This window comes from Podarcis tiliguerta, assembly GCF_965153285.1.
Source record: "Podarcis tiliguerta genome assembly, chromosome: Z".
Taxonomy (NCBI): Eukaryota; Metazoa; Chordata; class Lepidosauria; order Squamata; family Lacertidae; genus Podarcis; species Podarcis tiliguerta.
Window position 1 is genome coordinate 15094985 of NC_139553.1, and position 27539 is coordinate 15122523.

General features: G+C 45.1%; 2 protein-coding genes and 1 long non-coding RNA gene across 7 annotated transcripts in view; 1 reads left to right on the top strand and 2 right to left on the bottom strand.

Moving 5' to 3' along the window:
- The window catches only part of STKLD1 (serine/threonine kinase like domain containing 1), a 40720-nt gene extending 34723 nt beyond the window's left edge, over positions 1 to 5997 (bottom strand). The window contains exons 1-2 of the mRNA XM_083423614.1: positions 5967 to 5997; positions 5079 to 5170 (exon numbers count right to left, since the gene is read on the bottom strand). Of these exons, the coding sequence (XP_083279740.1) occupies positions 5079 to 5170; positions 5967 to 5982 (108 nt within the window). The 5' untranslated portion in view covers positions 5983 to 5997. The remainder of the gene's footprint in view (positions 1 to 5078; positions 5171 to 5966) is intronic.
- Positions 1 to 19927, top strand: SURF4 (surfeit 4). Of its 5 annotated transcripts, none has more exons than XM_083424052.1 (7): positions 10869 to 11067; positions 12855 to 12895; positions 14886 to 15072; positions 16623 to 16699; positions 17689 to 17732; positions 18256 to 18442; positions 19181 to 19927. In XM_083424052.1, the coding sequence occupies exons 3-7, from the start codon at positions 14967 to 14969 to the stop codon at positions 19445 to 19447; spliced, it is 681 nt and encodes a 226-aa protein (XP_083280178.1). In that variant the 5' UTR covers positions 10869 to 11067; positions 12855 to 12895; positions 14886 to 14966; the 3' UTR covers positions 19448 to 19927. The 5 variants fall into 5 exon arrangements, with proteins under 5 accessions (XP_083280175.1, XP_083280178.1, XP_083280177.1 ...); XM_083424051.1 differs by having other exon boundaries at positions 10871 to 11067; positions 12756 to 12895; XM_083424049.1 differs by lacking the exons at positions 10869 to 11067; positions 12855 to 12895 and adding an exon at positions 1 to 345.
- LOC310669785 lies at positions 19879 to 27539 on the bottom strand. Its single transcript, XR_014507387.1, has 3 exons — positions 27176 to 27539; positions 22650 to 22849; positions 19879 to 21006 (listed from the first exon to the last, which is right to left on the bottom strand). It is a non-coding gene; the product is annotated as an uncharacterized lncRNA (long non-coding RNA).

The following is a 27539-nucleotide window of genomic DNA, read 5'->3' on the forward strand; positions in this document are numbered from 1 at the left end:
GTGCTTCTCCTCCCCAAGCCAAAGGGAGATTCCTCAGAGGCCCCGCCGCCCCGTGCGGTTCCTTTAAGAGTTGGCCTACGTGGCAGTGCTTCTCGCAGCGAGTGCAGCCACTTCCTGTGCAGCCTCGTTGCAATAAGAGCAGCAGCAGCAAGCCGCCAGCAGCCACCACAGGAGGGGTTGTCGGGGGTGTGTTTGAGTGAGCGGCTAGTCCGGTCTCCCAGGCGCTGAGCAGCACCCAACACATCCTGGAGCGAAACCCACTGCTCCCTTCGCCACTCCCGCAGCACTCACTTAGCCATGGGGCAGAACGATCTGATGAGCACCGCAGAGGATTTTGCAGACCAGGTGGGTGTGGATTCATTCCTCTTTCCTCGCCCCACTTTCTCTTGAAGCAGAGGAGGCCTTACTGCACACATGGGGTTTTGCAGATATTTCTGTAGCGTCCAGTCCCTTTCCTTCACGCGTCTTCTTTGTATTATATAGGAGAGAAGAAGATTTGCGGAGTGGGGGTGTTGGTATTTTGTGCCTGCTGTGTGTGTGCGCTGGGGGGGGGGGGAATTGGTCGTTGAGGATGCAATCTCGTTCCCAACATCATAGGATCCACCTCAGAGGGAATCGGGAGATCAGCCTTCCCCTCTCCCGAGTGCTTTGCACCCGCACAAATTTGAGGGGCGCGGCCCCATCTTTCAGTGATCTAATCTAAAATGACGGGGGAAGATTGCTTAAGAGTGTTCGCTTAATCGGTGTGGGATAAGTCTTACTTCCCCATCACAGACAGAATGAGAAACAAAAGCCATGTTAAGAGGGCCAGGGTTTTATCACTCGCCTCCTCAACCTCCTAAAGGTTTGCGTCTTGCGATAATTGGGGTAGTCTCAGATCACCTGTGAATAGCCAGCCCTATCGAGTAGCTAATCAAGCTGAAATTCACCATTCCCCTTAAAGAGAACTCTGGATTATTATGGGACAGAAGACCACTTTCAGACATCATAGATTTTCCTCCCCACTGGCAATAATTTGCCTCTGATATTAGAGGGATTCGCTTTAACGTTATGGGGTTGCACGTTAGCGAAATGAAGGCGTGTCCTGTGCGTTTCTTTGCTATATCTATCCTATCCTTGAGGGAGGTAAGAGATTTGACAATTTCCAGAAAATGGTGAAGTAGACGTTGGAATAGGGTGTTTATTTAACGTGGTCTATAAATGTGGGGGGGGGGGGGAGAGAAAGGGAAAGAAAATGTGAAAATAATGGAAGTTTCTCTACCCATGAGCTTCTGGAATCTGGGAGTGCTATGGTATCTCACCACCACCAGAATAATCTCTCTTTCCCTCTGTAGAATGTGTGAGTCATTTAATGTACCCTACCTTTGGAGTGGGGGCACAAAGAACTACCCCCATACTTTATTTTACTTTACTTTAATTTAATTTTATTTACCTTTACCTGTTATATTTGAGTAGTATTCAAGTTTACAAAAACCCCAAGTCTTTTCTTACTTTTTTTTTTTTTTTAAACTGATTTCTGTACTGGAGGCATCAGTACCTCTGTTTGGTACTCCGAATTAAATAGAGTGTTAACACAAACCAATCTTATCCTGGTGTTGCTTAGTAGCCAGAAGAGCCAAATCTTCACCTTTCTCTGGATCAAAAGCGGAGAGGCTAAAAACTTTCCTCCCTATCCCCTGTGTTCATGAATGAATGGAATTCAAGCTTCCTTTCCTTTCCTCAGCTCATGTGACATCTGGTTCCTTACTGCCCTTGTGTATATTTATTTTTAGCTTATGAGAAGGTAGAAAACTGCCCCAAACTATCCCTCTGGTTTCCTTTTTAAGAAGAAAATGACCAGGAGGTGTTAAAAGTTGTTTTAATTCTTTTGGTGTTAGGGGAAGAACAGTTGGTGACATATTCTGTTGTTCAGGTGTGTGGAAGGTAAAAGACACGTCTCTGCTTCCTACCTTTTGGACAAAGGAAAAGACAATCCGGTATTATCTCATAAGCCAGTGTCAACTGTTCCTGCCCTGGTACAGGTTTATCTAACCACAGCATGGCACTGTGATGGAAAACATGTGTGAGACAGGCAACAGCTTAAGCTGTTTGTGTCTGGTGCCTCTTAAGTGAACCAGCAAGTGATGTTGGGGTGGGTGTGTTGCCTTTACAAAAAAGGAACATACATCCTGTGCTACTCCAGGGTATTTTCCCCCTCTTAAATATAAAGCACTATATAAATGAAACAAATAATAACAATTATTCTTTTCATTTCTAGACTGCTGTATATTTAAGAAAATAAATAAATCTCAAAGCAGTTTACATCCTACATTATTATCTGCTTTCTTTGGTTTGGAGAAAGGATAATATCCCTTGATAAAAATATCCCTTGGTAACAAATACATTTAACTGCATGACCTTAATTTACCCTGGGTAAAAAAAAAAGAAAAAGGCATCTGAGACGGCAAGCATGGTAACTGACTTCTGTCACTTCTGCAGTAAGAGTTTTTATAATTTGATGATCGAAGGCCCTGGAGCTTAGCAGCTTGACTGAACTTCTACACTACCCCAGCAAACAAAGTATGGGATGCTGTTGTGGTGCAGCAGTTAGACTGCCATACTAGGACCCAGGAGACAAGGGTTCCTATCCTCACTCACGTATAAAGTGCACTGGGTGACCTTGGGCCAGTCACTTACTCTCAAGCTAACCTTCCTTACAGGGTTGTTAGGATAAAATGGAGAGGGGGGAAACAGTGTACACAACTGTGAGCTCCTTGGAGAAAAAGTGGGACAAATAACTAGACGTAGCATAGTGGCTGAGATGGCGCATAGGAAACAGGAAACTGCTTTATACTGAGTCAGACCCTCATCTAACTCAGAATACCAGCGGTTCTCAACCTTTGGGTCCCCAGATGTTGTTGGACTACAACTCCCATCATCCCTGAGCTCTGGCCTTGCTAGCTAGGGGTGATAGGAGTTGTAGTTCAGCAACATCTGGGGACCCACAGGTTGAGAAAGGCTGGTCTATACTCACTGGCAGCAGCTCTCCAGGGTTTCAGGCAGGGAATCTCCCAATCCTACCTGGAGATACCTGGGATTGTGTCTGTGACCTTCTGGGTGCAAAGCAGATGTCAGAATAATAGAACTATGGAGTTGGGAGGGACCCTGAGGGTCTTCTAGTCCAACCCCGTGCACTGCAGGTATGTTCTGCCACTGATCTATGAACCTTGATTCAGGAAGGCCCTGGCTCACCTTGAAGTTACGAAGTGTCAGATAATAGAAAGTACTTCTTCATGCAGCACGTAGTTGAACTATGGAACTTGTTCCCATAGGAGGCAGTGAGGGCCACCAACTTGGATGGTTTTAAAAGAGGATTGGACATAATTCATGGAGGAGAACGCTATCAATGGCTACTGGCCAGGATGGCTGCGCTTTGCCTCTGTGGTTTGAGGTGGTAATGCTTCTAAATACAAGTCGCTGTAAACCCCTGGAAGGAAGAGTGCTCTTGTGCTCGGAGCCTCCTTTCCGATTTCCATCAGGACATAGTTACCCGCTGTAAGAACACGATGCTGGGCTAGATAGGCCATTGACCTGATTCAGCAAGCTTTTCTTATGATCTTATGCAGGGGTCAGCAAACTTTTTCAGCAGGGGGCCGGTCCACTGTCCCTCAGACATTGAGGAGGGCCGGACTATATTTTGAAAAAAAATATGAATGAATTCCTGGGCTCCACAAATAACCCAGAGGTGCATTTTAAATAAAAGCACACATTCTACTCATGTAAAAACACGCTGATTCCCGGACCGTCCGTTAGAAGGTGATTGGGCCGGATCTGCCCCCCAGGCCTTACCTTAGTTTGCCTACTCATGATCTTACGTCTTTAGGCAAGCATATAAAAATGCTGAGTTAGCAGTAATAATGACCCCATTTTTCTCAGCCCCCCCCCCCCAATTCCCACACAGCTTCATTCTCCTTTAGCTAGCCCAGACAATTGCAGTGTCTTTCAGATGCTGCTAGACTACAACTCCCATCATCTCTGACTTCTGACTGAACTGGCTGGGGCTGATGGGATTTGGAATCCAACAACATCTGGACCCTAGAGGACACCACAATGGCTACATCCCTTTTTAAACCTTCTACAGCCCAGTTTTGTTCTATCCCTAATCTTTGATTCATGATAAATTCCCTGCACATGAGTTGCATCCTCCTAGCTTTGCTCAACAATTCTGCACCCATCCTCACCCCTGACAGATCCACATCTGCTCACATTTATTCTTTATCTCAACTCCTTGCCTCTTCACCTTGATTATGCTCCAGGTGCCAATAATATTTTTGTATACTGCAACTCTGCAAAGTGCTGTGTACATTAGTAATGATACATATTTTAAAAAACAGTCAGCATTCTTGCCTAGAAACTATTGTTCTATCTAGCTCAGAATTTCCTTCACTGGCTGGCAGCAGCTCTCCGGGGTTTCAGGCAGGAGACATTCCTAGCCCTGTCTGGGGATGCAGGGAAGTAAACCATTGTGCTTGCAAAGCAGATGCTCTACCTTCTAGCCATGCCCCTTGCCAATAAAACCCCCACCTTAATATTGTCCTAGGAGCAGAGGTGCCTAGGTGAAACAATATTTTTAAAAGCATTATCTAGGACCATAGGAAGCTGCCCTTATGGCAGGGCAGATCATTGGTCCATCTAGCTTAGTATTATCTACACTGACTTGCAAAGGATTTTCAGGGTTTCAGACAGGGCTCTCCCTGTTGAATGGTCTCTTTAAATTTGAAGGTTCATTATTGTTCCACAAGATGTGTATTTCTTTAAAGGCCAGAGCAAATAACATGACCTTGTTTTACAGCTGTGCAGCAGTATAGCAGGTGCTGTTAAGTTGTGGTAATTAAGTTGTTGGGTAAAGAGCAGCATGTAGCTCTCTGAGTACCCTGGTGGATGGGTCATGCTTATTGATATATTGTAATTTAGTGTAAAAGGAGTTTTTGTTATTAAAACCTAGCAAAAGTTATTTTGCGTTTCTTGAATATGTGGTCTCCCCAGCATGCTTTCTGCAGTGCAACTCATCTGCAAATAGCCAACACTCTCAGTCTTACCTGGGGATGCCTGGGATTGAACCTTGGACCTTCTGCATGGAAAGCAGATACCCTGAGTTGTGTCTCTTCCATGCTACAGGCAGACCCATCAGCTGGATAGAAAAAGTCAAGATTTTTGTAATCCATAAAATGCAGGGCGACAACAGATGTTTTGGATCTGCATCTTCTGCCCAGTTTTACAAGCCTGCATTCTCAGATGCTTCTTTCCATTAAAAAGAGGAAACTGTGCATTTATAGGTACCATATTTTTCGCACCATAGGACGCACCGGACAATAGGACGCACCTTGTTTTAGAGGGGGGAGAACAAGAAAAAAAAATTCTCCCCCTCTCTGCCCAGCGCCCCTTCAGCGAAGCGGCAGGAGGCGCTGCGCAGAGAGAGGGAGAATTTCCCCCCTCTTGTTTTCCTGCTCTAAAACAAGTGCCGTTTAAGGTGCGATCAGGCGGCTACCTTGGAAGCCTGGAGAGCGAGAGGGGTTGGTGCACACCGACCCCTCTTGCTCTCCAGGCTTTAGGTTCCTTTCACCAGCCCCAAAGAGCAAGTCAGGGAGCAGCGGAAAGGTGCAGTGGAGAGGCTGCTGCCATAGTCGCACGTCACTTCTCCAGCCGGGAGAGGGTCGCGGGGCTATGGCGTCTTCGCTCCATAGGACCAACACACATTTCCCCTTCATTTTTGAAGGGGAAAAAGTGCGTCCTATAGAGCGAAAAATACGGTATATCTGCATGTTTATTTCTATGAGTTTGTTTACACTAGTTGCGAAATGAGGTTTCTTAAACACACATTCTGAAAGCCCAGTTGTCCAGGAGAAGATCTTTCTTGCCCTTCCCAAAATGACTTTCACTAAAAATAACTTTTTTCGCACTGATTTTTTTGTTTTTTAAATACTCACATCTTCTTAGCCACATACTCTGTTGGTCTAATGTTCAAATGGTGAGTTGGCAGAGCTGTGAAATAAGGATGTGTCTGTCTTAGTTCAAATACGAATGAGGCTTCTTACTTGATCTTCAACAGTCTGCTCTTCCCATCTTGTGGCGACAAATTGAGGTATGGCAGGGTTGCTTTTGGGTGAGAAGACAGACCAGGTATGTGGAAAACTTAGCTTCCAGATGTTACTGGACTACCACTCCCATGAGCCCCAACTAGCATGGCCTGAAATGATGGGAGTTGTACTTCAGCCATATTGGGAGGACTAAAAGTTCCCCACACCTAGGACTGACACAGGGAACAGAGTTCGCATTTCTGCCAGTGGAATTCTCATTGCCATATGGGCCCATAACCACAAGGGTTTCGCCTCTCCCCCCATGGGTCTCTTTAGGAATCTTCCAGACTCCTTTCCTAAATTGTTGGCTTTCATTTCAAAAGAAAAAGATGCTTTTAATGTTCTTCATTTTGAGGATTTTTTTTAAGCACGGAGGCAGTATTTTTTGAATTGTTTAGTAAAATGCAAATCTATTCCTACCTTCAGTTGATCTAGCCAATGAGTGCAAAACTGGCAAAATTATCTGGTGTGTGTGAGGGCGTGTTTGGATCCTCTTGAAATTGCAAGGTGGATATTCATTTTTTAAATATACGCAAACCATAACCTCTAGGAGCAACTGATGCACTTCTGCCATAGTTGCAAAAGGCAGCCTCAAGTGTTTTGCAAGTACAGTACTTTGCAATTTAATTGCAAAGCAGCTGTTGAGGTTTTTGCAGCTAAATTGATTTCTCTGCCAACTTCTCCAGATAATTTCCTCTTCATGTCCCTTACCCCAGCAGACGGGCCAATTACCACCTATGCAACTACAAAGCAAAACCATTCAACTTTGGGGGAGTGCAGCAAAGTACCGCATGTTATATGTCTGTATGTGGGGAGAGATATTTGCACAGTTGGCGTTTGTGTAACAAGCAACTCCTGAAAACATCTAATCTGGGATTTAATTGAAGATTCTTTAGATAAGGAAGGGGAGGAATGGAAAATTCAACTCTACAAGCTATCATTTTTTGGATTGGCTGGCATTTCTGCTCTAATTTGTGTGATGCCAGCATGGTTGTGATAAGCTAAAACACCCTGAAGGGGAAACATGTTGCTACGATTTCACCGGTAGGATTGTGATATGGGATTCTCTAATTTATGCTGGCTGTGGTTGCTAGCCTTTTGTGGTTGCCACCAAAACTTTATCCCATATATACACAGTAGGTCCCTGCAGTGTACAGGAGAGCATAGTCAAGTTCCAAAGACCTCAGAAGCCTACTTCATAGTAATTCGCAGCAGATCTTTCAGTATGGATGTGTGGAACAGCATTCCCATCAAGACAACAACAGGTGCCCACTATCTGCACTTTTCTGGAAACAATGGAAACTTCTTGTTGTTCTGATAGGCTTTTCCAGCTTAATGGATAGGTTCTGTAATGTAATAAAGGTAAAGGCACCCCTGACCGTTAGGTCCAGTCACGGACGACTCTGGGCTTGCGGCGCTCATCTCGCTTTATAGGCCGAGGGAGGCAGCGTTTGTCTGCAGACAGCTTCCGGGTCATGTGGCCAGCATGACTAAGTCGCTTCTGGCAAACCAGAAGAGCGCACGGAAACGCCGTTTACCTTCCCGCTGGAGCAATTCCTAATTATCTACTTGCACTTGATGTGCTTTCAAACTGCTAGGTTGGCAAGAGCCGGGACCGAACAACGGGAGCTCACCCCGTCGCGGGGATTTGAACCGCTGACCTTCTGATCGGCAAGGCCTAGACTCTGTGGTTTAGACCACAGCGCCACCGGGTGTCTACTTCATATTATTTTTAAATTTATCTGTTGTTATTTTATGTGGTCCTTAAAACTGCTTTTCGCTGTGTTTATTGCACTGTGTACATTGCCTTGAGGCAATGTAGATAGCGAGATGATCGCTAGCTAGCTAGATAGCTGTAGCTCAGTAATACAGCACCTGCTTTTCATGCAGAAGGTTCCAAGTTCAACCCCTGGCATTTCCATATAGGGCTAGCAGAGACCCCTGCCTAAAACCCTGGAGAGCTGCTGCCAGTCAGTGTAGACAGTACTGCGCTAGAGAGATGAACAGTCTCACTCTTCATAAGATGGTGACCTTTGCTACTAGCAATTGCCCTTTCTCTTCCCCAACAAGCCTCGTTTCCAGAGCTCAGCCCTGAAGAAAACTAGACCCAGTAGAAAATCTGAATTGAATGCAGCCAGGTGCTCTGTAATTGTTGTTTATTTTACCCTCTTTTCCATTACAAGGCTTGGCAGGCCATTCATGTAACCTCATTAGCAGCCAAGCTGTCTGCATAAAAGTCCTTCCCACTAATGGTTTAGCTTGAGAGAGAATAAGCTGCTGGTTTCCTCTCCAACATCTTTATATTCTTACCCTAGGTACTCTGTTCACAAGCTCAGTAGATCCATTAGTATAGAAACTACAGGAGAAAAACATGCTGCTTTTTATTATGTACAGTATGGGATAATCTACCCACTCTCAGGGTTTTCCAAAACAAAACCATCTGCTTCACACACCTGTAGGAAGCTCTTCTATTTGGGTTATTTCTTTAGATCAGATAATCTCTATACCATTTTCTGACATTTAACCAGTTGCAACTATGTGAGCGTGAGGCAGGGGGAGGAGCTACAGCAGGGGTCAGCAAACATTTTCAGCAGGGGGCCAGTCCACTGTCCCTCAGACCTTGTGGGGGGCCGGACTATATTTTTTGGGGAGGGGGAGAATGAACGAATTCCTATGCCCCACAAATAACCCAGAGATGCATTTTAAATAAAAGGACACATTCTATTCATGTAAAAACACGCTGATTCCTGGGCCGTGGGCCGGATTGAGAAGGTGATTGGGCCAGATCCGGCCCCTGGGCCTTAGTTTGCCAACCCATGAGCTGCAGATTTTAAGCAACTGAGAAACAAGAAAGCCAAAAGCAACTACTATGTAAATCAAGGAACGTGCAGTCCTCCATATGCTGTTGGACTACAGCTCTCCTCAGCCCTAGCCAGGATAATGGGAGCTGTAGTCCAGCAATGTCCAGAGGGCCACAGATTTCTCAATCCCTGATGTAAATGATCAGCATTAACGAGTGTGATCTGAAATCAGTAATTGCATGTCTCACTGTCTCTTCCTCCAGAGGTCTAGAACCATGTTGTAAATATTGAATTTAAGATGTTTAGGGTTCCAGGACAGTTTGCCAAATCTCTGCCCCAGTTTCAAATTTTGTTTATTTGCATCTAGTCACATCTAATCACCATCACAAGTGCAAGCATTAAAAAAAAACAAGGGAAAATATGTATCCACATAGTAACATGAGTTAACAAATAATTTCTTCATGAAAGGTGCCAGATTTCTTGTAAAATTCTTATCAGGGGAGGAATTGTGAAACTATGAAAAAGGCTATTCAATTTGAGTAAATATGTTCCATGCTTTTCTCCTTGTTTCTTCTTCCAGATTTCCTCGGTTAGTTCCACCCAAAAGTACAATTCTCTGTGTTAGTCATGTATGGTCTGTGAGCATGCCTGAATTTTTACTTACTGCTTTTGCATCTTGCTCTCTCTGTGTGTATAAGCAATCTCAGCACTTGCATTTTAACCTGGAGAGCTGCATAAATTCCTGCCTTGTTGCATGGTGGATATCAGGAGTTGGGGACGTCTGGTGATCGCAGAATCATAGAATCGTAGAGATGGAAGGCACGCCCAAGGGTCATCTAATCCAACCCCCTGCAATGCAGGAAACTCAACTAAAGCATCCATGACAGATGGCTATCCAAACTCTGCTTAAAAGCATCCAATGAAGGAGAGTCCACAACTGCCTGAGGGATTCTGTTCCACTATTGAACTGCTCTTACTGTCAAATCTCCTTTCTTGTAACATGAAGCCATCGGTTCAAGTCCTACCCTCCAGAGTAGAAGAAAACAAGCTTGCTTCATCTTCCATGTCTCGGTCTCCTTTCCCCCAGACTAAACATACCTAGCTCCTTCAACCGTTCCTCATAAGGCTTGGTTTCTAGATCCTTAATCATCTTGGTCGCTTTCCTCTGCACACATTCCTGCTTGTCAATATCCTTCTTAAATCGTGGCGCCTAGAATTGGACACAGTATTCCAGGCACAATAGAGTGGTATTATTATTTCTGTTGATGCAGCCTAGAATAGCATTAGCTTTTTTTGCTGCTACATCACACTGTTGACTCGTGTTAAGCTTGTGGTCTACTAAGACCCCTAGATCTTTTTCACATGTACTGCTGGTAAGCCAGGGGTCTTACATTTGTGCTGCTGGTTATTCATGCCCAAGTTTAGAATCTTGCAATTGTCCCTATTGAATTTCATTTTCTTAGCTTGGGCCCAGTTTTCCAATCTGGTAAGGTCATTTTGAATCCCAATTCTGTCCTCTTTGGCATTAGCTATCCCTCCCAATTTGGTGTCATCTGCAAACCTGATGATCACCCCCTCAATTCCTTCATCTAAGTAATTTATAACAACGTTGAACAGAACCCTGCGGCACCCCACTTGCAACTTTTTTCCTGGATGACAAGGAACCGTTAATGCACAGCTTTCCAAATTGTGTGTCATGACACATTAGTGTGTCGGCTGCAGTGTTTAGGTGTGTCACATGAACGCTTCCCATGCTGCTCCTGGGGCTAGTTCCCCTGATCCACCCAAGTTTTTTAACTCAATCAGAAAAAGAAATGAAATTAGTCTGGCATGACTTGTTTTTGAGAAACCTGTGCTGGGTCTTAGTATTCACAACATCCTTTTCTAAGTGCCCACAGACCAACTGTGGAGTAATCTGTTCTAAAACCTTTCCTGGTATCAGTGTCAAGCTCACCAGTCGGCAGATACCTGGATCTTATTTTCTTCCCTTTTCGGAAGACGGGGACAACATTTGTCCACCTCCAGTCTGCTGGGACCTCACATGCTTTCTAAGAGATCATAGGCAGAGGTTCTGGGATTACACCGCAAGCTCCTTTAGTACCCTTGGGTGCAGCTTATCAGGGCCTGGAGGTTTGAAATCAACTAGCTAGGTATTCCCTTACCATCTCTTCCTATCTTGGTCTGCAGCTCCCTCCTTACATCATTAATCTGTTATTGCTTTCCTTTTGTGCAAAGACAGAGGCAAAGTAGTTGTTGAGCAGTTCCACCTTCTCTCTGTCACCCAATAGCATTTTTCTGTCTTCTCCACATAGAGGACCTACCACTCGCTTACTGTTCCTCTTGCTTCAAACACAGGTGAAGAAACATGTCCATATTAAATCTCAGTTCATCTGTAAGCTCCTTATGCAGCAACTCTGGTTTGTTTAGATACCTCCCACTTTTCCTTCTTGTCTGCATTTGGTCCTTCAGTATTTTGCCCTTAAGAAGCTCCCATCCATCTTGGGCTCCCTTCTCGTCAGATGTTTCTGACCATGGGATCTCACCCAGTAGCACTTTAAGCTTTTAGAAATTGGCAAGTCCAGTGTGCCTGTCTGAACTACGCTCACCTTTCCCTTGCCTCTGTATCATGAACCTAGGAGGAGAGGACACGATCACTTCCTCCCAAGTTTCCAAGTACTTCCACTTTGTCAGTCAGTTCCTCCTTGTTGGTGAGGACCAGGCCTGCAAACAATCATTCCTCCAAACAGCTCCGACAAACTACCAGCTTTAATCCAAAAGAAACAAGCTGATTCTCTTCAGTCTCCTCCACCAATCCTTGCAAACACCCCTGTTTACGAGTCCTGTTCACGAGCTCCCGGTTGTGAGCTCCCAGAAGTTACTTGCCTGGCATTATTCACACTGTAGTTTTCATCTGCCCCAGCTTGCTGGTTGGTTGTCCCGTAACCATGCTCAACAAACAGCATGAAGACTTATTTTTATCTGCTTACTTCCTGTGAAGGGTGCATTTACCCAGTCATCAGAAACGAGTGTGGCAAGCCTTTCCTGGTATAAATAAATGTAGGAGTGTGTGTGCATGTATCGCTGCTTGAATCCAGAAAGCTAGCTTATTGGGGGAAATGCTAGGCTGAAGCTTTTATCCTGACTTGCTTTTTTTCTATGTGCCAGGAAGGGTGGGTTTTTTGGGGGGGCGGGGAGCTGGAAAACCTCTTTTTTGTAACCATTTCTTAAATTGCTTTGTCCAATATAAAGAGAAACAAGTAAATGTACAAAACCATAACAGGATAAAACAAATCCAAAAAAGATAACGAAACAACGTACAGTGGTACCTCGGCTTAAGTACTTAATTCGTTCCAGAGGTCTGTTCTTAACCTGAAACTGTTCTTAACCTGAGGTACCACTTTACCTAATGGGGCCTCCTGCTGCCGCCACCACGCGATTTCTGTTCTCACCCCGAAGCAAAGTTCTTAACCCGAGGTACTATTTCTGGGTTAGTGGAATCTGTAACCCGAAGCGTCTGTAACCCGAGGTACCACTGTAATAGGGTTTCTGGCACCCTGCTTACATTAATAAAAGGGCAGCTAAAGAATACTATAGAACAGGAATGAGGAGAATCCTGTGGCCTGCCAGATATTGCAGGAATTCCAATACCCATTAGTTCTGACCATTGACCCTACTGGCTGGGGCTTAGGTGGGGGGGGGGGGAGAGCCCAGCAATGTCTGGAGAGCCACAGTTTCTATACCCCTGCTATATAAAGTTGCCTGAATTGAGAGATCCTTCAAACTTGGGGTAAGAAGCTAAGCTGCCTCCCTGAACAGTTACAGACAAACCATTTTGCAGCACCATCTGAACATGGAGTGGCAAAAGTCTCCATAACTCTTGGTCTCAAGGTGCCCCAGGGCAAAAGGACTCACACCAGGAAATTTTGGCTGTTCACAGAAATTTTGTGGTGGTAGGGAAGCAAAGGCAAGGATTCACAGGTAAGTGGGCATAGGATTGCAATCTATATTATACATTCTGGGGAGAGAGTGGGCAGAGAATCCACTCTTTCTCTCCTAGTGCTAGAGCTCAAAAGTCATCTAATTGAACTGATTGGTTTGGCAGTAGATCCAGGATGAGCAAAAGGAAGTACTTTACACTGTGTGTACATTTAAATTATGGAGTACACTGAAGAGGGCCACTAGCTTAAAATTAGCTTTAAAAAAGAAATCATGGAGAATTTGGTCTGTTAAAAGGCTCTGGCTAAATAGACTTACCTCTGAGCCTTTTGTCTTATAAATGGTCAGTACTGGAGTAAACGAGGCATCTTTGGAGCATTTAGGGCTGGCAATTGAGAACTAGTGTGGTATAATGGTTAAGAGCGCTGGGTGAGTACCTGGGAGACGGGTTCAGATCCCCACTTGGCCATGAAGCTCACTGTGTGAGCTGTGGGCCATTCACTACCTCTCAGCCGTGGCTATCTCGCAGAGCTGTTATGAGGATTAAATGAGGAATAATAATAATAATAATAAATTTTATTTATATCCCGCCCTCCCCAGCCGAAGCCGGGCTCAGGGCGGCTAACAACAATTAAATAATCAAACAATCAGATAATCAAACATTCTAAAAACATTCCATTATAAAAATTAATTAAAGTCAAATTAATGGCAACCGTTGAGCAAAATTCTGTGCAGGTTGCCAGAGGAGGGGGTCAGGCTGGGACCTGACCAAAGGCCTGGTGGAACAACTCAGTCTTGCAGGCTCTGCGGAAAGATGTCAGGTCCCCCAGGGCCCTAGTCTCCTGTGACAGAGCGTTCCACCAGATTGGAGCCGCAGCCGAGAAAGCCCTGGCTCTAGTTGAGGCCAGCCTAACCTCTCTGAGGCCTGGGACCTTCAGGGTGTTTTTATTTGACGAGCGTAGGTTTCTCTGTGGGGCATACCAGGAGAGGCGGTCCCGTAGGTACGAGGGTCCTAGGCCATATAGGGCTTTAAAGGTTAAAACCAGCACCTTAAACCTGATCCTGTACTCCACCGGGAGCCAGTGCAGCTGGTATAGCACCGGATGAATGTGATCTCGCAGTGAAGACCCTGTAAGGAGTCTCGCTGCGGCATTCTGCACCCTCTGGAGTTTCTGGGTCAGTCTCAAGGGCAGCCCCACGTAGAGCGAGTTACAATAATCCATAGATAGATAGATAGATAGATAGATAGATAGATAGATGCATTATGAGAAACAAGGTGGTGGATTATCAAATCCTTTAGTGTGACCTTTTGCTATAGCTCTGGGATTAGACTGCCATCTTGGTTGGTTTGTGTGTGTGTTTTGGAATACAACTCCCATCAGCTGCAGACAGCATTGCTGATAGTTGGGCATGATAGAAGTTGTAGTTCCATAAAATCTGGGGAGTTTTCAAAGGCTGGTTCATTGCAAGTCCCCCCCCCTCCAGTTTTGATTAGCCATGGTCTCTGTACAGTCACACAATTGGAGACATTTTCAGGCATTTGGCATGTGCCCCATTTCCACCCTTTATGTAACGTGTGTCAAGGGGCATGGCTCCTGCATCCCGCTCAGTTTGCAGTTGCCCCAGTGGGAACTTGCTCTGGCTAGAATCTCCTGGTGGGTCAACCTTACCACCCAAGATACAAATTTGGTTTGTTTACATTTAAGTGATGAGAAGGCATTCCCCAAGCCAAACACTTGGAAGTGCCCTTAAGGACATTAGGAAAAGCTTTGCTGGATAAGATCAAAGGCCCATGTAGTCCAACATGTTCTTACAATGGCCAACCAGAGGCCCATTAAGGGAAGCCTGAAAGCAGAACCTGAATCTTTCCCTCTCACGATTCCCAGCAACAAGTATTGAGGTGTGCTACCTCCGACACCAGAGGGAGAACACAGCTGTGCTTTGAGGTGAAAGCCATCCCTATCCAGGTAGGAAACCAGGTGGTCCCTGCTTCCTGCCCATTCTTCTCACCTGTGTTTCTTTCCCCTGGCAGTTCTTGCGAGTGACAAAACAGTACCTCCCGCATGTGGCCCGCCTCTGCTTGATCAGCACGTTCCTTGAAGATGGCATCCGCATGTGGTTCCAGTGGAGCGAGCAGAGGGACTACATTGATGCCACATGGAACTGTGGGTACTTCCTGGCCTCCATCTTTGTCTTCATTAACCTTTTTGGACAGCTAAGTAAGTGGCACAATATTGAGATCCATGTACGCTTGTTGTTAAATGGAGATTTTGGTTCCTGGACCAAGGGACCCATAAATTCTCTGCTTGGACTACAGCTGCCCAGTCTATAATAGTGGCATGTCCTCTACAAGATCACAACCCTTAAGAGCATTCACAGTCCCCTTCCCCACCCCTTTATGCCACATGACAGGTTTTGAAGCTGCCCTCCCTCCTCTTAAAACTAGGGGTGGGGAAGCGGATACATCCAGCAGGCCGAATCCTTATCACCCCTCCCCAAATTTGACAATTATGCCTAGTGGTGAGGTGCTTTGAAGCCCCATGAATCAGCTGATCTGCAGGGCTTCAAAGCACCATTTGGGGCTCTTGGTAAGGGACTGGCTGCAAAGAGCCCTGCGCTGTGCTTTGAAGCCCCACAGATCAGCTGATCAGCAGCACTTAAGGAGACCCTTCTGGCCAACCCAGCTCGTTTTTTTACCCTCCTGCTAACAACACACATGGTATCAAGTGATTGGAAGGTGGGCCAAGTTAAGCCCTTGGACTAGAGGTTCCCCACCCTCTTTAGTGATAGCAGCCCCAGTCATCATTCAGTCAGACTGTGGGCAGCCTTTCCAGGTTCCTCCTATAAATACAGGTAGTGACCATTTTGCGGGTGGGGGTGGGTTCCGTTCCTGGCACCTGCATGCATCGGCAGAGCATTCATAAGCACGCTGCACCCCATTACACCCCCACACCCGTTCTGGCCTCTTCCGGGTCCAAAATGACTTGTACATCAGCAATTGTGCATCAATTACGCATGCCTAAAATGGTTGCCACCTCTACAAGTCAACCATCCTTACATTCTCCTGCAGAGTCATTTTCATTCTTCTTCACCCATTCTCTTCTCTCACCCACCCGGTGGCTTATAAAGCAGAAACAACCACTCACAGGCCTCTCATTTTCCAATTCTGCAGCAGTACACCATGGCTTGATGCCCAACAGCTCATGTAGGTGAGCTTTGGAGTATTTCCTCAGTTGTGAATTGCAGTGACAATTGCTTAATATACTCTTGGCTTAATATACTGTAGACGAGCAGTGGGGAATCTCCACTCCGTGGACCTGATTTCAGCCAACCCATGCCCAACAGCCCTGCACCTGACTGTATATGACAGCTGATCATCAGTGCATGCCAAGCCCTGGACCTTTGCCTATGCGCTTTGTTTTTGTCTCTCTTTTGGCTCCCATGTCTGTCAGCACTCCGTCCCCTGAGTTTGCTTTTAGTGGGAAAGGAAAACGGGTCAGCTGATGTCATGGCCATGTCACATGGTTGACAGGCAGGTGATCTGGTGGCTGCTGGACTAGTGCTTAAAAACAAGGCTGCCTTTAAAGAGATTGATGTTGCTAAAGTTTGAGGAATGAAGGCTATGGTTCAAGAGACAAGCCAGCAAGAAAGGTTTGCAGGCGAGTCAAGGATTTAAAAGATATGAGGGTCAACAGAACCTTAGCAAGGGGGACATGATTCACTAATGCTGTTGACTTGGCTATTTCTTCTCTTCCGCCTCCTTTCCTAGGTGGCTGCATCCTAGTGCTGAGTAGGAACTTTGTTCAGTATGCCTGCTTTGGATTATTTGGCATTATAGCACTCCAGGTAAGGAAATCAATCCTAACTCTTAATTGCACAACACTGAAAAATCGTGCCTATTCACACTTGCGCCACCTGGCTCTGAAGCTGGAGGTTCCATTGCCCCGCAAGCGCCCCTCCAGTAGCAAACTAGGGTGTCTGAGTGCTGACGGGCTCGAAGTCAAAACAAGAGGCGTGGTCGCATTAGCCCTGGGTTATGTAGAAGTGAAAAAACAACAACACGTCTTGTTTTCTCAAAGAAAACCACAATGGTGGGGGGGGGGGGGGGCAAACAGAAATTTAAAAACAGCCCCGTGTCCAGCAGTGTAACGTTCGGTACTTCAGGCGGAATCTGCACACTCCCCTTGAGCCCTGAGTTATGATGGCTATGCTCTGCCTCACAGCCAGAAGCAACACTGCAGTTGCTGTGGGGAGAATGCTCTTGTGCTTGGGTCCTGCTAGCGTGGCATCTGGGCGGCCACCGTGAGAACATGATGCTGAACTAAATGAGCTGTTGACATGATCCAACAGACTCATCTTATGATCTTATCTTATGAGATAGCTGCTGCAAAGTTCTTGGGAGCAGGGAAGTAAAATAAATTTAAAATGGGTACCCTCCTCTTCTAAGTCATTCACATGTTTGCAAAATATATTAGCAGTAAGGCTGTAAAGCATTTGTTTTTCTTTAGCAAAAAAGTGCTACTCCATTTTCACTCTCATACCCCTTGCTTGTCCAAAGAACCCATCTTATTTACACCGTGACATTAATGTGCATAGATCTTTGCAGAGAAAGCATAAGTGAACGTAACAGATCCTTGGTCCCAAGGAGTTTGTGTGCTAAATAGGGGACAGAAAAAGAGTGTGGGAGAGGGAAGGTAGAAGAAGCAATGAAAGTGAGCATCAGCAGATAGATGCCAAGCTTCTTTTTGGAGTATTTAGCTGCTTCAACCTCAAGATCAAAAGGAAAAGGTGGTTTTAAGCAAAGGGTTCAATCGTGTCTGGTTGTTTCCTCCTAGACAATTGCATACAGCATTCTATGGGATCTGAAGTTTTTGATGAGGTATGTCTCATTCTCTTTTATCTTGTTTTACTAGTTCTTGCCTATTTAATCTTAGTTTCATTTATCATTCACTTCTAACCAGCCAGCATTGAGGAAAATGATTATAGCGTCCCTTGCGCATTTTGCTTGTCAAGGTTGCTTTTGAATGTTTCTTAACGTTTTATGATCATCGCTATCATTCGTTACCTGCCTTTCGCTCTTAAGGCCTCAGTTTGGCGACAACAATCAAATCGCAAGGTTAAAAACTGTTTACAACTTACAGTCACAGAAATAAGGTGGATCCCAAAAGATATATACATCTCAGGTGTCAAAATGTAAGCCACTTTCACTCTTGGGACTTGTCACTCAAAAACTCCAGAGGCAACCAGCATATAACCTTTAAGCATCTTAAGACTTGTAACAGCATATTTGATTGTGTCACTTTAATTTTTGTTGGTGCACAAGCCCTTTGTGAATCTTGTCACACCTGGTGTAGGTATTCAGGTGTGTGTGTTTTGGACTAACTATATTTCGCCATCTACAGGAACCTTGCTCTGGGGGGTGGTCTGCTGCTGCTGTTGGCTGAATCACGGTCAGAGGGGAAGAGCATGTTCGCCGGAGTCCCCACCATGCGGGAAAGTTCCCCTAAGCAGTACATGCAGCTGGGCGGACGAGTGCTGCTGGTCCTCATGTTTATGACGCTGCTGCATTTTGATGCTAGCTTCTTTTCGGTAAGTGGCCCAAACATTGCAAATAATTTGTTTTTATTTAGGAGGAGAGGTATTTTTGTATGGGATTTGCCTCCTCCTCCTCCAGCTCCTCCTATTCCCAGCACTGGTAGGTGCCTATTGATCCTGGTAGGGTGGAAAGCAGGGAGGCCAATGTCAGGCGGAGCCAGAGCAAGGGATGGGCAGGCAGAGTCAACCGATTATAGTTTTCTCCTCACCCTCCTTCCTAATGAGATGCTATTGTTATTTATTGTATGCATTGGCCATATTTTTTGCACTCAGCTACCTCAAAGCAAGTCATACAGTAAAAATAAAATAGCAAAGACATTAATATCAGATTTTAAAACAGCAATAGGTAACTAAAATAATGTATTTACATGGAATGTGTCCTTCCACTGTGTGTAAAGGATAAGCCCAACAAAGGTTTTAACCCTCCCAGTTAAAAACCATAAGCCTGGATAAACATGACAGTGATGGCGCCAGGTCTGCTTCCTGGGTGGGTGGGTGTGAGCATGTTTGAGCATTCCGCCACTGAAAGTGCCTGTTGTCAAAGACCAGGGAGGCTAAGGAGGAGGAGGCTGACAGCCAGGGCTGCCTCCCCCTAGAATGGTGGCAAATCCTAAGGCCAGCAGGTGGGGCCTGGCTAAGGGGAGGTTGAGTTAGGTGGGGTAAGATGCCCTCTTCTCCCTTACACCAGCCTCTGCTGAATTCTACTTTTCTCTGTCCCATCTTCTCCCATAGATCCTCCAGAACATCGTGGGCACAGCCTTGATCATCCTTGTGGCTGTCGGCTTCAAGACGAAACTGGCCGCTTTGACCTTGGTCATCTGGCTCTTTGCCATCAACATCTACTTCAACGCCTTCTGGACCATCCCAGTCTACAAACCCATGCATGACTTCCTCAAGTACGACTTCTTCCAGACCATGTCCGTCATCGGAGGCCTCCTGCTGGTGGTGGCCCTTGGGCCTGGTGGCGTGTCTATGGATGAGAAGAAAAAAGAATGGTAGAAATAGGAGGGGCAGGGAAAACACATCATCTCGGTGTCTGGGGACTGACTTTTTCAACATGGGTTCCGTGGGGGAATAAAACCAAACTGCCAGCATCTTATGTATGTGCCCAACAATCCCTTTAAAGGGCACACTTTTTTTTTTTTTTAGAATTCATGAAGGCACTGATAATCTGATAACTAGAGCATTCTTCATCAAGGAATGTTTTTGGTTTTTTTTGCCTCGAAACACTGTTCTGCTTTCTTTTGTAATCTCCAGAAATTGAAACATATAGAAGCTGGCTTGCCAAGCACCATGTGGGCACTGTATTTGCCGCCTTTAAGTTTCCTTAATGGTTTTCTAAGACACATTTTTTTTTAAAAAACGAAACAAACTACTGTGATCCGATATTCCTGTTTGTATACTTTTGGTGTCAAGGTGTTCCCCACGTCTTCTTTTTTGCGTTCTTGTTGTAATTAAAGAAGTCGCCTCCCAGATTGAGCCGTGACCATCTGAGCGATAGATCTAGCGCACCTTTTGTACTATGGGAAAGGGAATTTTCTGCTTTGAAACAAGCCAACCCATCACAGTATTACAACAGCTAGAGAGAGGACCATCTCTTGAAACAGAGGCAGGAGAAAATATGTGCAGCAGCTGGGTCCCTCCCAGCAAAAAGCTTGTCCACTACTATGTTGTAGCAAAAAGAAGTGGGTGGTTGGGGACAGTGTGTTTGGGTTTCATGAACAATTCTTTCAGGCGGGGCAATCAGAACAAAGTCCATTGGCAATTCAGATTTCTAAAATCCATCTTCACCCATAGCCATTCTTGTTACTTTGTTGGAAATTTGCATACATTATAAATTTTGGAGCAGTGCCCCATATTCTGTAGATTTATGCAGTTGCTATTTGGGGGCAGTAAAAATCTGACCCAAATGAGCCTGTGTACCTGAAGAACAACCTTGCTGTATTACATCAAAGACCCATCAGACAGACACTCAGAAGATGCCAGAAGAATGATGGAACCTGTGACACACTAGATACTGTTCTGCTACAGTTCACTGACCACTGTCCATGCTTGGCAGGGGAAGATGTGAGTTAGGTGTCTATTAAGATATGGAGAACAGTAGGTTCCCTGTGGCTATATTACGGTATGTCACAAACAGGCAGGTAGCTGTTGGTATCTAGTATTCAGAGGTAAAATGCTTCCGTCTGTGAAGGTTCTTTCGCAGCAAATGACAACAAATTGGAATCTAGACAGTTATCTAGTCGTACTTGCCATATTTTGTGGCACTGATTTCCACCAAATAATTTATAGGTTTGGTGAAAAGCCTCCATTTTATGTAGCCCTCATCTATCCACAGCCGCCTTCATGGGTGAGACGAACCGTCTACGTTTAGGGTTTTTTTTGTTTTTGTTTACATTTTTTAGCCCTCTGAAGGAATGAAGATCCAGCTAGCTACTCTGTGCTAAAACCTCAAACTCCTTTGAAGAAAGGTCCTTGTCAAATTTTTCATCTTGCCCATTAGATTCCTTCCATTCATCCACCAATAAATATATTTTGCAATACCCCAGAATTTGCACCTGGAATAATAATAATAAAGAGGTCAAATTCACTTGTATTTATCTTGTGTAACCTAAGAGGATTCAAGCATTTTTTAAAGGCAGAAACTTAGCATTTGCCCATCTGTCCAAGGGGGAGTTATGGACACTTGCGTTCCAGAGGAAGGAATCTCTAATGCACCACCATTATTTTGGCTGGTTGTGGAAGATACAAAATGAAAAGTAAGGGACCCTCCTGATTTAAATCTACAGAGTCTTCCTGCTTCCACCTTCACTTCTTCAGAAGAGGAACCTCAAAGCCAGCCTGACTCTTCCATATGATGAGCCTCCTTGTTCAGTCCAATGGGCCCCCCATCTAGTCCAGCATCCTGTTCTCAGTGACCAACTGGAATCCATTTGGGGGTGGGAAATCTTAGTTGTACAAGTATAGAGATCTATAGAGATCTAACTGATGGGGAACTGATGACCCTGGCTCTGGTCATTAAGACTACAACCTGACCATTGGCCATGCAGACTTAAGGTTACCAGATTTTTTTCAACGAATCCGGGGACACTTCAACTTCAATGGATTTTGTATGGGGACTGATTTGTAAATCTGGGGACTGTTCCCGGGAAATGGGGACGTCTGGGAAGCTTAATGCAGACTGTTGTTGGAGTACAGCAGCAACTGGAGGACCATGGGCTATCGCCATCCATCATAAAGATTAGAGCAGCCTATACTTTATTAACAGACACTGCCCAGATCCCCCTCAACCCTGGACCCTGCCCCAAGTACCTTGAGGTTAACAAGAAAAAGGCAATTTTTGAGTGAAGGAAGTGCTACACTGAAGGCCAGCAACACTGGTTGTGCCTTCATAGCAAGACTGAAAGGGATCTTGCAACAAGGACCATTCTGTATTCAGTGGTGTCTAGTTCAGATGATGCATTCCTAGTCCAACAAACTTTGCTGGACCAGGGATGAATTGGGAGAGCACTTTCCTCATCTCACACACCTCAAAGGCTGAAATTCTAGCTCCCACTAACCTGGTTATAAACCCAGTGAATTTATTAGGACTTCCTGCTGATCAGGAAGCTGTAAGCCCTGATTCATATGTTAGAGCCTGGGAGGTGCAGATTAGGTTAGAATCCCCAAAGATCAAATTCCGTTGTTTTTAAATGCAAGAACATGTGCAAATATCAAACTGTAATAATCAGGCCTGTAGTTACTATCCCACGGTTATAGCTTCTTTGGCGGTCACTTGTAGCCAAGTAAGATTGTATTCCATAAACACAGTTTTAAAAGTGAGTCAATAAGTCACTGTGGAGGCCAATTCTGGATCCACCCGTCCGTCCACAGTGGGGACATTGGCTTCTGGGCGGGAGTTGATCATGTGAGGGTTTGCCAAGCATGCCTTCCTCTTAGCACGTTTCTCCCTTGTGTCCTGAGTTTGAGTGTCTTCAAAGCCCATGACACCTTTGGTAAAGGCTTTTATCCAGTTGGAGCATAGTGGGCCAGTGTTTCCTCCCCCACAGGTGACCAGGTAGGGAACTGTTAGCAGTTTTGGCCCTTTAAAAAACAAACAGCAAATGCAGGCAAGCATGTCAGAAAAACATTGTAAATGAGAAACTTAGAAGGTTCGTAAAGCTTACATAAAGTACAATGGCATTGTTTCTTCCACACACACCCTTAAAGATCAGAATTAGGCCTAAAGCAAAATACTGTACACATCCAGACAAAAACCCAGACTTCCTTTTCCAGCCTCCTTGCAACACACAATCTGTGTTTATGGTGTAACAAATGTCTACTTCCCACTGATGTCTCCCAAAGCTTTGAGTCTCTGATTTCAACTTTTGATATCAACCTCTTGCCCAGGCCTGCTTGTTTCTGGAAGAGAAAAATAATTCCATGTGTAGAAATTTGTCTTTAAACAAAACAAGAGCTTCTAGACATCATAATGGTGAGACATCTTTAAAAGGGACAGGACTGCAGTTCAAGGGTGCTGGGAATTATAGCTCTGTGAGAGGGAAACAACAGTTCCCACAATCCTTTGGCGGGGTGGGGAGTCTTAAATGTATGGTGACTTAAATGCATGGTGTATTTGGAGCCTGGTTTTTAACCCATTTCTGTTTGGTGGTGGTAAGATTTGCTTCATTTTAATGCTCCCTTTTGCTTGATCGTGAAGCAATTCCCCCCCAAAGCAGCAAAGAAGCCTTTCATATAAATCATTAAGATGTCCAATGTTATAAGAAAAAAAACTACTCCTTTTCCCTTATGGGTTATCCAAGAGCCCGTATAGAGTCCTTAAGTGGGTTCTTTATCAGTAGGAGAAAATAACAGAGGCCAACCAGAATATATTAAGAAGCAAAGCGGCTAGTAAGCCTGATCTTTATTAAAGGAAATAAACTGTTGCAACAGGATCCCCACTCACCACATGCAGGAGGGAGGAGGACAGTGAACAATGGTGTGCAAACCCTTATATAGACTCTTGAAATTGCCCACCCTGTTGCCCAAGACCACCCCCCTAAAACATACATACATCACAGGTCTACAGCAGAAATCCTGTCTGCTGGGATACTTGATAATGGTCACTGATTGCATTACCAGTGCAATCTGGCTATTCCTTTGTGATGGTTAATAATGGTTCCTGAATCCAGGTCACAGGCTCACCTGATTCATACACAAATACACTTTTTAAGAGAGGATTTGCAAGCAAAAGACAATGGGAAGGCTTTCCCCACATACCTCCCTTACTGCAGAGGAATATTTGAGGTCAATGTGGGAGAATCAAAATGGCTTCAGGATTGTTCTCCCATACTATTTCAGACACATGGTTCATATATTTAGATATGTGTGCATTTAAGAATATTCTATATTTGAGACCTTAAAATTCTTAAACAAGGTTGTGACTCCATTTGGGGGACTCCAGAGCTGGGGTTGCTAGTAAAATATGACACCCCCCTCCACACACAACATTCCTGGTTCTAGTGAGAAGGGTGTGCAAAGTGACAGAAATTGCATTTGCACTCACCCTAAAGAATGCTGAGAACTCTAGTTTGTTATGAGTGCTGGGGATTGATTGTATGTAAATCACAGTTCCTAGGCTTCCAGGGTGAAGCTTTGTGCTTTAAATTATGATTCTTAATATCATCATACCCATCTGTGATTTATTAATTGCTTTCTAAACAACTGTCTCAAGGTGATTTACACATGAGATAATTAAAAACGGCAGATACATTTAAAACAGGTCTAAAAACCCAACGTAGACACTGGTGGTAAAAGACCAATTTATGCAGCTGGGAAAACCTGTGGGAACCAAAATGCTGCTTTGGAAAAGTACAGTGAGTGATTGCCTGCTCTATCTCAAAGAGGAATGCTATTCCTCAGAACAGGGAAAGCCACGCTGAAGACACTGTTCCAAGTTACTGGGGAGCAGGATTCTCCTATCTTTGGAGTTTGCAGGAGAAACTCTCTCCAGGAGATGGCAGTGATCTACTGGGTGTATAAAGGATAAGGCGGTTTCTTAAGCAACGTGCTGCTGAGCTGCTTAGGAACTTCTAGGTTAGTACCAATATCTTGAACTTGGCTCAGTAGCAGATTGGCAGTCAGTGCAAGTCCTGCTAACAGGGGGGCTTATATGCTAGCTGTAGTCCCCCCCCCAGCAAGTCAGCCACTGCATTCTGCGCCAGCTGCAGCCTCCAGCCCAGCCCTGAAGGCAACCCCACAAAGAGTGCATTGCAGTAATGCAGCTGCGAGGTTACACATATATGGACAACTGTGTTCAGGCTATCCCTATCCAGGGATATTTGCTTTAAATGTATGGTGTGTATGCAGCCTTACTTCAGCACCAGCAATGGGATATCATCAGAGCACCTGAAAGCACCAGGCTTACTTAGGGTGCTCAGATCAGACTGCATGTCACTCACAGCTATGTCCTACATGAGAACATAATAAGAGCTCTGCCAATGGCCCATCTAGTCCAGCATCCTGTTCTCACAGTGGCCAACCAGATGCCTGTGGGAAGGATCTGAGCACAAGAGCTCGCTCCTCTGCTGTGCTTTGCAATAACTGGTATTTAGAAGTATGACATGCATAATTTTGTGAACTATCATTGTCACCTGTAACTCAACTTTTTGTATACTAAAATGCTATTTTAATTTTATTAAAAATAATAAAATAAAATAAATAGCTGCTCACCCTTTCCAACTGCCTCCTGCGGTGCTCGCCCCACCCTGCCTAATGCTAGGGCTGGTCTGAAGACACCACATCTCCCCCAAAATGCAAACGAGGGGATATGGTTCATGCCCTCTTTTGCCAGTGAACACACTTCCTCCACACACGCCTCCAACTGGGCTGAATTCGTTCCAGAGGTCTGTTCTTAACCTGAAACTGTTCTTAACCTGAAGCACCACTTTAGCTAATGGGGCCTCCCGCTGCTGCCGTGCCGCAGGAGCACGATTTCTGTGCTCATCCTGAAGCAAAGTACTTAACCTGAATAACTATTTCATGGTTAGCGGAGTCTGTAACCTGAAGCGTATGTAACCTGAGGTACCACTGTACAGGGAAAGTTGCTCCCAGTTCTTCCAAAGGCTGCTGTCAGCTATGGAAGTCCCTTCAAAAATGGTTGTGTGCTGCAATGAATCTCTCCACTAGATGGCAGAAGTGGAGCATTGCTGAATGAAGTTGATTTACCTACTTAACAGGATCCTTTTTTAAAAAAACAAAAACAAAATAGATTGTATGATTATTTTTCTTAAGAGAAAAGCTAGGTTATCAAAGAAGGAGCTCAGGGGAGTTTGTACAAAGTAGGAGGACAGTAGTTGGACATTTGCCTAGTTAAACCTCCTTTTGTACCAGATGGGTTTATTACATGGGGTGAGTGGCCTTAACTGAACACCAGCCTAGAAGATTTTTGTAGGATGTTCATAGCTCATGATGGGTCTTATTTCTAAGAACTAAGGCAAAATCAGAGGCTAGACACATGTGATGACGCAGACCTGCAGGTAACAATATGGGTTAATGTTATCAATGCCTATTAGCTATGATAGCTATATTCTATAAAGGTAAAGGGACCCCTGACCAGTAGGTCCAGTCGCGGCCGACTCTGGGATTGCGGTGCTCATCTCGCTTTACTGGCCAAGGGAGCCGGCGTACAGCTTCTGGATCATGTGGCTGGCATGACTAACCCGCTTCTGGCAAACCAGAGCAGCACACGGAAACGCCATTTACCTTCCTGCCAGAGCAGTACCTATTTATCTACTTGCACTCTGACGTGCTTTCGAACTGCTAGTTTGGCAGGAGCTAGGACTGAGCAATGAGAGCTCAACGTTGCGGGGATTTGAACAGCCGACCTTTTGATTGGCAAGTCCTAGGCTCTGTGGTTTAACCCACAGCTCCACCCGTGCCCCACAGCTATATTCTATACTTTCTATCAAAGCCTTCATGCCTTTGAATACAATACTAGTTTCTGGGACTCTCAAGTGGGGAGAGTTGTGCTGTTTTACTTGTGTCTTGCTTCTGGGCTTCCCATTGGGGCTTCTGGTTGGTCACTGTGAGAACAGGATGCTGGACTAGATGGGCCACAGGCCTGATACAGCAGGATCATCTTATGCTCTCATGGGTCATCTACAAATTTGTATGAAATGGGAGACAAGGGCCAAGGGGGAGAGAGAATCTGTGAGTGGGGAGGACAATTTTTTAACAGGAGTTAGGGATCTATCCTCACCACTTCTCCACTGCTGGGTTGTTTTTTTAGCTTCGCCCCTTGAACCAATCAGCCCACTTTTCCAGGGACGCAGCCCTCCCAGACTCTGGCTCTCTGCAGAGACAGCATCCCCTGCAGCAAACTCAGGAGCAAACAAGGATCCCTCAGAGCTGTCCAAGGTCCTGCATGTTCTCTGCTTAACTTGAGCATGCAGCTAGAGACTGCCTTTTGTTCATGTTTTGTTCAACTGAGAAGGAATTAGGTAGGCTTTCCTTTAAAAGTGCTCTGAATCAGATTTCTCCTCTGCAATAAACAAACACAGTTTCTTAAGGCAGTTTCCTCCACTTCTTGTCCACCTGTTTGTGCTCGTTCCTGGGCTATTCCCACAAGCGTCCCTGTGCAGAGCAAGTTCCGTGAGATGGGCAATGGCTCTGACATGGCTTCCCTAAGGAGAGCAGGAAGAGCCCAGCAGTGTCTCTGTCTTTTTCTGGACTCATTGTAAGACTCACCTCTTCACCCAAGGCAGCAGGGTGGAAGGGAGCCTGCTTTGTGCACCCAGCGATGAAACAGAAGCCGACAGCGAAGTCAACTAGACCTACAGAGAATCAGCTCCTTTCTTCTGGCCAGAGTTTTGGTGTTTATAAAAAATAATAACACACCTTTTGGGAAAGGCCGTTGTTGTTGTTTAATGGATTTATATCATGTCTTTCTTCCTAGCTGGGATTTAAAAGCATCATTATAAAATACAAAGTCATAAAAACAAACCCGTTGAAAAACTATAGTTAAAGTACATCACAACCCAGTTGTTAAAATCCACTTTGCCCTGACAGCAGCCCAGTGATCAGCATCATTTGCACCTTAGTTTACAGGAAG

What these genes read in the sequence shown, in the direction of transcription:
- SURF4 (XM_083424049.1), top strand. Translation starts at nt 298, where the DNA reads ATGGGGCAGAACGATCTGATGAGCACCGCAGAGGATTTTGCAGACCAG. An exon ending in CAGAGGATTTTGCAGACCAG is followed by an intron (nt 346 to 14,885) that starts GTGGGTGTGGAT and finishes TTCCCCTGGCAG; the next exon opens with TTCTTGCGAGTGACAAAACA. An exon ending in TTGGCATTATAGCACTCCAG is followed by an intron (nt 16,700 to 17,688) that starts GTAAGGAAATCA and finishes GTTTCCTCCTAG; the next exon opens with ACAATTGCATACAGCATTCT.